At 39.9% G+C, this 10000-nt stretch overlaps 1 protein-coding gene across 1 annotated transcript in view; it reads left to right on the top strand.

Moving 5' to 3' along the window:
* LOC119571402 (collagen alpha-1(I) chain-like) overlaps positions 1-10000 on the top strand; it is a gene marked incomplete at its 3' end in the record, with an annotated part of 36195 nt that overhangs the window by 24349 nt on the left and 1846 nt on the right. Inside the window, 6 exon segments of the mRNA XM_037918724.1 lie at positions 654-762; positions 3124-3240; positions 4523-4638; positions 5570-5660; positions 7473-7630; positions 9843-10000. The exon segment at positions 9843-10000 is cut by the window's right edge and continues 11 nt beyond it. Of these exon segments, the coding sequence (XP_037774652.1) occupies positions 654-762; positions 3124-3240; positions 4523-4638; positions 5570-5660; positions 7473-7630; positions 9843-10000 (749 nt within the window).

Genomic DNA, 10000 nt, shown 5'->3' with positions numbered 1-10000 from the left:
AATTTTATAGAATGATTTATTGAATTTAATTAATTTCTTATGTCCAATCTATTAATCATTTTTTTTTTATCTATCTAATTTATCAATTTTTCTTTTTTTTGTTTTATCTTAATTTTTAAATTTTCTAATTTATCTAATTTCTAAATTTTCAAATTTTCTAATTTTTTTCTAATTTTATCTATCTAATTATCTAAACTTTTTTTTATTTTTTTGGATTTTATTCATAATGTTTTTTTTTTTTTTTAATCATATTTGAACTTATGGAATATGTTATATATATATATATATATATTTTATATATAAAATATATTTTATATATGTTAAAATATATATGTATATATATATATAATATATATATATATATATATTATATATATATGTGTTGGTTGTGTGTGTGTGTGTGGGGTGTGTGTGTGTGTGTGAATGTATGTGAATGTGTGTGTATACATATACATACATACATATATAAAATCACCAACTAATATCACTTTCCCCTCCCTTCCCTCCCCCCCTCCTCTTCACCCCCTCCCTCCTCTTCCCCTTCCCTCTCCCACTCTCTCCTCCCTCTCTCCCTCTACCCTTCCCTCTCCCCCCCCTCTCTCCCTCCCCTCTCCCTCTCTCCCCCTCCCTCCCTCTACCCTTCCCCCCTCCAGGGTCTCCCAGGCATCAAGGGCGAGCTAGGTGAGGACGGGCGTAGCGGAGACTCAGGGCGCAGAGGAGATCAAGGTCGACCTGGAGCCAAGGGCGAGCCAGGGTTGCCAGGTTAGGTCGATTTTCGTTGCGTATATTTCTCTCTCTATATATATATATATATTTCTCTTTCTTTCTCTCTCTCTCTCTCTCTCTTTTTCTCTCTCTCTCTCTTTTTCTCTTTCTGTCTGTCTATATCTCTCTTTTTTCTCTCTCTTTCTTTCTGTCTTTCTCTATTTCTCTCTCTCCATCCCTTCTCTCTCTCTCTCTATCTTTCTCTCTCTCTCTCTCTCTCTTTCTCTCTCTCTCTCTCCCCCTCTCTATCTCTCCTCTCTCTCTCTCTCTCTCTCTCTCCCCTCTCTCTCTCTATCTATCTATCTATCCCTTTCTCTTTCTCTCTCTCTCTCTTCCCTTCTCTCTCTCTCTCTCTTCTCTTCATCTCTTTCTATCTATCCCTTTTCTCTCTCTCTCTCTCTCTCTCTCTCTCTCTCTCTATCCCTTCTCTCTTTCTCTCTCTCTCTCTCTTTCTTTCTCTAATCCAATTTCTCTCTCATCTCTACTCCTCATAATTTTTTCCTCCTTAGGCACTCCGGAATTTTTGATTTTTTCCTTGTTTAATTTTTTCTCTTATGTTTTTCTTTCTCTCTCTTCCTCTTTTTCCTCTTTCTTAATCCTTGTTGTTTTTTGGGAATTTTTTCTTCTTTCTTTTTGAAAATTTTTTTTTTTATCCTAATTTTCCCTCCTTCAGCATCCCGACGGGGTTTGAGGCGTACTTGACAGCGAGCGAGCAAGTGGGTGTTCTGGCTATAGGTGAGTGACTGCTGACTTGTTTTCGTTGGGTTTTTTTTTGCTTGTTTGTTTTGTTTTTGATTGTTGTTGGAATTTTTTTTGATGTTTTTTGTTTTGTTTTTTTTTGGGTGTTTTTGTTGTTTTGTTGTTTTTTTTTTTTTGTTCTTGGGTTTTTTGTTGTGATGTTTTCTTTTGGTTTGCTGCTTTTGGGGTTTTTTTTTGTGCATTGGATGCATTGTTCTGACTGTTCTTCTAGTTTTTGTTGTGAGTATGTGTTTTTTCTTTCTTATTTGTGTGTTGTATGTATTGTTTTGTCTATTGGCTCTGGGACTTGGTGCATGTGAGGGTTTTCTGTTTGCTCTGTTGGACTGTTTGTTTATTGTGATTGTTTTTGTTCTGTTGTCTCTACTGTTTTGTTGTGTGTTTGGGGTTTTTTTGTTGCTTATTGTTTTGTTATGATGTTTTTTGTGTGTGTTGTTTTGTTGATGTTTTTGTTGTGATTGTTTTTTTTGTGATTGTTTTTGTTGTGGTGTTTTTGTTTGGTTGTGATGTGTGTTTTTTGTTTTTTGTTTGTTTTTTTGTTGTTTTTTGTTGTGATTGTTTTTGTTGTGATTGTTTTTGTTGTGTTGTTTTTGTTTGGTTGTTTTTGTTGTGATTGTTTTTGTTGTGATTGTTTTTGTTGTGGTTGTTTTTGTTGTGATTGTTTTTGTTGTGATTGTTTTTGTTTGGATTGTTTTTGTTGTGATTGTTTTTGTTGTGATTGTTTTTGTTGTGATTGTTGTGATTGTTTTTGTTGTGGTTGTTTTTGTTGTTGTTTTTTGTTTGTTGTTTTTGTTGTGATTGTTTTTGTTGTGGTTGTTTTGTTGTTTTTTGGTTTGTTGTTTGTTGGTTGTGATTGTTTTTGTTGTGATTGTTTTTTGTTGTGGTTGTTTTTGTTGTGGTTTGTTGTTGTTTGTGGTGTTGATTGTTTTGTTGTGATTGTTTTTGTTGTGGTTGTTTTTGTTGTGGTTGTTTTTTGTTGTGAATGTTTTTGTTGTGATTGTTTTTGTTGTGGTTGTTTTGTTGTGATTGTTTTTGTTGTGATTGTTTTTGTTGTGGTTGTTTTTGTTGTGATTGCTGTTCTTGTTGTGATTGGTCGTAATTGGGACTGTTCTTGTTCTTGTGTGTGTGTTTTCATTCGTGCGTGTGCATTCGTGCGTGTGTTCATATACGTACATGCATTTAATATATACGTACATTTAATACATCTTAGTACATTTTAGTACATTTAGTACATTTTAGTACATTTTAGTACATTTTAGTACATTTTAGTACATTTTAGTACATTTTAGTACATTTTAGTACATTTTAGTACATTTAGTACATTTTAGTACATTTTAGTACATTTTAGTACATTTTAGTACATTTAATATATACGTACATGCATTTTAATATTCCTTACCCTACTACCTTAACCCCCCCCCCTCTACCCACCCAGGGCACGAAAGGCGAGGAGGGCGATCGCCGTCGAGGTCAACCTGGCGTGGCAGGTCAACAGGGCATGACAGGTTTCCCAGGTCAGCCGGGTCAGCCCGGTCTCCCAGGTCAGCCAGGTCGACCAGGCCCCAGGGTGACCCAGGGATACGGGGGACGAGGGGGGGTCAGGTCAGGAAGGTCAGCCAGGTCGCGCCGGCCTGCCAGGTCGCGCGGGAGAGGACGGACGACCTGGCACTACAGGTTTCCGAGGTTTAAAAGGAGAGGAGGGGCTGATGGGGGTTCCAGGTGAGTGGAGGAATAGGAGATAAATGAGGGGAGAGAGAGAGAGAGAAGAATGGATGATGGAAGAGGGAGAGAGAGAGAGAGAAGAATGGATGGTGGAAGAGAGAGAGAGAGAGGGAGGGAGGGAGGGAGAGAGAGAGAGAGAGAAGAATGGATGGTGGAAGAGAGAGAGAGAGAGAGAGGGAGGGAGGGAGGGAGAGAGAGAGAGAGATAAGAATGAATGATGGAAGAGAGAGAGAGAGAGATAGAGAGAGAGAGAGAGAGAGAGAGGGAGGGAGGGAGGGAGAGAGAGAGAGAGAGAGAGAGAAGAATGAATGATGGAAGAGGGGAGGGAAGAGGGAGAGAGAGAGAGAGGAGAGAGAGAGAGAGAAGAGAAGAGAGAGAGAGGAGGTGAGGGAGAGAGAGAGAGAGAAGAATGAATGATGGAAGAGGGAGGGAGGGAGAGAGAGAGAGAGAGAGAGAGAGAGAGAGAGAAGAGAGGTGGGAGGTAGAGAGAGAGAGAGAGAGAGAGAGAAGAATGAAAATGGAAGGAAGAGAGAGAGAGAGAGAGAGAGAGAGAGAGAGAGAGGGAGGGAGGGAGGGGGAGAGAGAGAGATGAATGAATGATGGAAGAGAGAGAGAGAGAGAAAGATAAAGAGAGAAAATCTAAAAAAAAGTTGTGAATAAGAAACAAGAAATAATGAAATTAAATTCTATTTTATTTAACTTATCAAGAAAAAATATTTGATAAATAGTGTCAATTAAATTATATTAACTTTATTGAAATATTAAGCCTTATTTAACAAAAATTAAATTTGGTTAGTACTAGACTGTATTATTATTATCATTATTATTATTATCATTATTATTATTATTATTATTATCATTATTATTATTATTATTACTTTTATTATTATTATCATTATCATTATTATTATTATTATTATTATTATTATCGTTGTTATTATTATTACTAGTAATATTATCATTATTATCATTATTACTATCATCATCATCATCACCATCACCTATTTACTATAATAATATTACTCTCTCTCTCCTCTCTCTCTCTCTCTTCTCTCTCTCTCTCTCTCTCTCTCTCTCTCTCTCTCTCTCTCTCTCTCTCTCTCTCTCTCTCTCTCTCTCTCTCTCTCAATTTCTCTCTCTCTCCCTCTCTCTTTCTCTCTCCTTCTCTCTCTTTCCCTCCCTCATCACCACCACCACCACCATCCTTTTTAATATGATAATAATTCCCTCTCTCTCCCTCCCTCCCTCCCTCCCTCTCCCCCCCTCCCCCTTTCAACAGGTCAGGCAGGTACGCCAGGTCGGCCAGGTAACTCAGGTCAGCTGGGTCGCAAGGGGCAGCCTGGTGACCTGGGGCGACCTGGTAATCTCGGCTTCGACGGGAATCCAGGTCCAAAGGTGAGGGAATGAGAGAGAAAGAGAGATAGGAGAGAGAAGAGAGAGAAAGAGAGATAGGAGAGAGAGGGAGAGAGAAAGAGAGATAGGAGAGAAGAGAGGGAGATAGGAGAGAAGAGAGGGAGATAGGAGAGAAGAGAGGGAGAGAGATAGGAGAGAAGAGAGGGAGATAGGAGAGAAGAGAGAAAGGGATAGGAGAGAAGAGAGGGAGATAGGAGAGAAGAGAGGGAGAGAGATAGGAGAGAAGAGAGGGAGATAGGAGAGAAGAGAGGGAGAGAGATAGGAGAGAAGAGAGGGAGATAGGAGAGAAGAGAGAAAGAGAGATAGGAGAGAAGGGAGAGAGAAAGAGAGATAGGAGAGAGAGGGAGAGAGAATGAGATAAATGGAGAGAGGAGAGAGAAGAGAGAAAGAGATGAAGATGGAGATAGGAGAGAGAAATAGAGAGAAAGCGATAGGAGAGAGAGAGGGAGAGAATGAGATGAAAATGGAAATAGGAGAGAAGAGAGAAAGAAATGATGAAAATGGAGATAGGAGAGAAGAGAAAAACATAAAGATGGAGAAGATGAACTTGTAGATGAAAGAAAATGAATGAAAATTGGAGATAGAGAAAAATAATAATATTAATAATAATAATAAAAAAATAATAATAATATTAATAAAAAAAAAAAAATAGTTTAAGATATGATATATTTTTTTAAAGAAAATGCAAAATAATCCCACTAATCCTTATATCCACCTAATCCCTCCTTAATCCCTTACCTAATCCCTAATCTGGATACTCCCTAATCCCTAATCTCCCCTAATCCCTAATCCCTAATCTCCACCTAATCCCTAATCCCTAATCCCTAATCCCCCTAATCCCCTAATCCCTAATCCCTAATCCCCCTAATCCCTAATCCCTAATCCCCCTAATCTCTTCCGATCTCGTCCCCAGGGCCAGAAGGGCTTCCTCGGAAACCCCGGCTTGCGAGGCGCGCCGGGCGACAACGGGACCCACGCGGGACACGGCGATGAGGGCTTCCAAGGTCAGGGCTTCCGGAGGAGGTTTCCTTTTTTAGGGGGGGTTTCTTTTTTTTGTGGGGGGGGAGGTTTCCTTTTTTAGGGGAGGTTTTTTTTTTGTGGGGGGAGGGTTCTTTTGAGGGGGGGAGAGGGGTCTATTTTAGGGGTTTCTTGAGGGATGAGGGCTTCCGGAGGAGGTTTCCTTTTTGGGGTTTCTTTGTTTTTGTGGGAGGGGGGGAGGGGAGGGCTCTTTTAAGGGGGTTTCTTTAGGGATGAGGGCTTCCAAGGTCAGGGCTTCCGGAGGAGGTTTCCTTTTTTAGGGGGGGTTTCTTTTTTTTTGTGGGGGGAGGTTTCCTTTTTTAGGGGAGGTTTTTTTTGTGGGGGGAGGGTTCTTTTGAGGGGGGGAGAGGGGTTATTTAGGGGTTCTTGAGGGATGAGGGCTTCCGGAGGAGGTTTCCTTTTTGGGATTTTTGTTTTGTGGGAGGGGGGAGGGGAGGGCTCTTTTAAGGGGGTTTCATTAGGGATGAGGGTTTCCAAGGTCAGGGCTTCCGGAGGAGGTTTCCTTTTTGGGGTTTCTTTTTTGTGGGGGGAGGGGAGGGTTCTTTTGAGGGGGGTTCTTTGGAGGGGTTTATTTTAGGGGTTTCATTTTTGAGGGGGTTCTTTTTGAGGGGTTTCTTTTAAGGGTTTCTTTTAGGGGTTTCTTTTAAGGGTTTCTTTTAGGGGTTTCTATTTAAGGGTTTCTCTTAAGGGTTTCTTTTAGGGTTTTTTTTTAAGTGTTTCTTTTAAGGGTTTCTTTTAAAGGCTTCTATTTAAGGGTTTCTTTTAGGGGTTTATTTTAGGGGTTTCTTTTAAGGGTTTCTTTTAGGGGTTTCTTTTAAGTGTTTCTTTTAGGGGTTTCTTTTAAGGGCTTCTATTTAGGGGTTTCTTTTAAGGGTTTCTTTTAGGGGTTTCTTTTAAGGGCTTCTATTTGGGGGTTTCTTTTAAGGGTTTCTTTTAGGGGTTTCTTTTAAGGGCTTCTATTTAAGTGTTTCTTTTAGGGGTTTCTTTTAGGGGTTTCTTTTGGGGGTTTCTTTTAAGGGTTTCTTTTAGGGGTTTCTTTTAAGGGCTTCTATTTAAGGGTTTCTTTTAAGGGTTTCTTTTAAGGGTTTCTTTTAAGGGTTTCTTTTAAGGGTTTCTTTTAAGGGTTTCTTTTAGGGGTTTCTTTTAAGGGTTTCTTTTTAGGGTTTCTTTTAAGGGTTTCTTTTAAGGGTTTCTTTTAAGGGTTTCTTGTCTATTTCACTGTTTTTTGTTTGTTTGTTTTATTGTCTTTGTTTCTCTTCCCTTATTTATCACCCTCTCCCCCTCTTCCCCCATTTATCACCCTCTCCTCTATCTCCCTTATTTATCAGCCCCTTCTCTATCTCCCTTATTTATCAGCCCCTTCTCTATCTCCCTTATTTATCAGCCCCTTCTCTATCTCCCTTATTTATCAGCCTCTCCTCTATCTCCCTTATTTATCACCCTCTCCCCCTCTTCCCCCATTTATCACCCTCTCCCCCTTTCCCTCATTTATCAGCCCCTTCTCTCCCCTTATTTATCAGCCCCTTCTCTCCCCTCATTATCAGCCCTTCTTCCCCTTTATTAGTCAGCCCCTCCCCCTCTTCCCTCATTTATCAGCCCCTTCTCTCTCTTCCCTTATTTATCACCCTCTTCTCTATCTCCCTTATTTATCAGCCCCTTCTCTCCCCTTATTTATCAGCCCCTTCTCTATCTCCCTTATTTATCAGCCCCTTCTCTCTTCCCTTATTTATCACCCTCTCCTCTATCTCCCTTATTTATCAGCCCCTTCTCTCCCACAGGGCTTCCCGGCGAGCCTGGCATCCCCGGCGTGCCAGGCCCCCGGGGGCTGGTGGGGGCCCCGGGGGAGGAGGGCCAGGGGTACCAGGGCCCCCAGGGGCGCGTCGGCCTCGTCGGCGAGAGAGGAAATCCCGGTCTGCCGGGGATTAATGGCAAGAAGGTAGGGATTAATAGGGATTTATGGGGGGGATTTATGGCAAGAAGGTAGGGATTAATGGGGGGATTTTTGGGGGATTTATGGCAAGAAGGTAGGGATTAATGGGGGATTTTTGAGGGATTAATGGCAAGAAGGTAGGGATGTTTGAGGGATTTATGGCAAGAAGGTAAGAATGTGGGGGATTAATGGGGGATTTTTGAGGGATTAATGGCAAGAAGGTAGGGATTAATGGGGATTAATGGGGGATTAATGGCAAGAAGGTAGGGATTTTTGAGGGATTAATGGCAAGAAGGTAGGGATTAATGGGGGATTAATGGCAAGAAGGTAGGGATTTTTGAGGGATTAATGGCAAGAAGGTAGGGATTTTTGAGGGATTTATAGCAAGAAGGTAAGAATATGGGGGATTAATGGGGGATTTTTGAGGGATTTATGGCAAGAAGGTAGGGATTAATGGGGGGATTTTTGAGGGATTAATGGCAAGAAGGTAGGGATTAATGGGGGATTTTTTAGGGATTAATGGCAAGAAGGTAAGAATTTTGAAGGATTTGTGAGGAAATCCCGGTCTGCCAATTATTAATTAATTAATTAATTAAGGGATTAATGGCAAGAAGGTAGGGATTTTTTAGGGATTTTTTAGGGAAACGATTTTAACCCATTTTTCTCCCACAGATAAATCGTAAATCCCCCAACAATTTTCACGGATTTAGGACCCAATCTTCACCATAAATCCCACAATTTTATCAATTATTAATTTGATTAATCCCTTTTCTCAAAAAAAATAATAATAATAATAATAATAATAACAATAATAAAAAAAATAAAAAAAAAAAAACAGCCGGCATCCGAGGCGACCCCGTGAGATGCCAGACGTCGCTAGATTAACGAATTTAATTAATCTCATTCCTATCAATTTCTATCCCAATTTCACTCCAATTTTATCAATTTCTATCAATTTCTATTCCAAATTTCATTAATTATCCTATTTTATTAATTCCAAAACCTCTCTTTTCTCAAAAAAAAAGAAAAAGAAAAAAAACAGCCGGCATCCGAGGCGACCCCGTGAGATGCCAGACGTCGCTAGATTAACGAATTTAATTAATCTCATTCCTATCAATTTCTCTCCCAATTTCACTCCAATTTTATTTCAGTTTCTATCGATTTCTATTCCAAATTACACCCCACAATTTTATTAATTCCAAAACCTTTTTTTATCAAAAAGAAAAAAAAGAAGAAAAAAAAAAAACAGCCGGCATCCGAGGCGACCCCGTGAGATGCCAGACGTCGCTAGATTAACGAATTTAATTCATATAATCCCTATTAATTCCTATCCCAATTTCACCCCACAATTTTATTTCAGTTTCTATCAATTTCTATCCCAAATTACACCCCACAATTGTATTAATTCCAAAACCTTTTTTTATCAAAAAGAAAAAAAGAAGAAAAAAAAACAGCCGGCATCCGAGGCAACCCCTTTAGATGCCAGACGTCGCTAGATTAACGAATTTAATTCATCTAATCCCTATTAATTCCTATCCCAATTTCACCACAATTTTATCAATTTCTATCAATTTCTATTCCAAATTTCACCCCACAATTTTATTAATTCAAAAACCTCTCTTTCCTCTAAAAAAAGAAAAAAAAAAAAGAAAAGAAAAAAACAGCTGGCATCCGAGGCGACTCCGTGAGATGCCAGGCGTCGCTAGATTAACGAATTTAATTCATATAATCCCTATCAGTTCCTATCCCATTTCATTAATTACCCTATTTTATTAATTCCAAAAACCTCTCTTTCCTCTTAAAAAAAAAAACAAAAAAAAAACAAACCCACAGGGCGAAATGGGCGCCATGGGTCTGCCCGGAACAGCTGGCATCCGAGGCGACCCCGTGAGATGCCAAACGTCGCTAGATTAACGAATTTAATTTATCTAATCCCTATCAATTCTATTAATTATTTATTAATCCCTATTTCATTAATTCCAAAAACCTCTCTTTCCTCTAAAAAAAAAAAAAAAAAAAAAAAACCCACAGGGCGAAATGGGGGCCATGGGTCTCCCAGGAACAGCTGGCATCCGAGGCGACCCCTTTAGATGCCAGACGTCGCTAGATTAACGAATTTAATTTATATAATCCCTATTAATTCTATTAATTATTTATTAATCCCTATTTCATTAATTCAAAAACCTCTCTTTCCTCTAAAAAAAAAAAAAAAACACAGGGCGAAATGGGAGCCATGGGTCTCCCAGGAACAGCTGGCATCCGAGGCGACCCCGGGGAAGCGGGGCTTCCTGGACCCCACGGCGGGGAGCTCATAGGACCCCAGGGACCCGACGGGAGAATAGGACTCAAAGGACAGCCAGGAGATGCTGGTCGCTT

Source organism: Penaeus monodon, unplaced genomic scaffold (genome assembly GCF_015228065.2).
Source record: "Penaeus monodon isolate SGIC_2016 unplaced genomic scaffold, NSTDA_Pmon_1 PmonScaffold_613, whole genome shotgun sequence".
Lineage (NCBI taxonomy): Eukaryota > Metazoa > Arthropoda > Malacostraca > Decapoda > Penaeidae > Penaeus > Penaeus monodon.
This window is presented reverse-complemented; position numbering and strand designations above follow the sequence as displayed.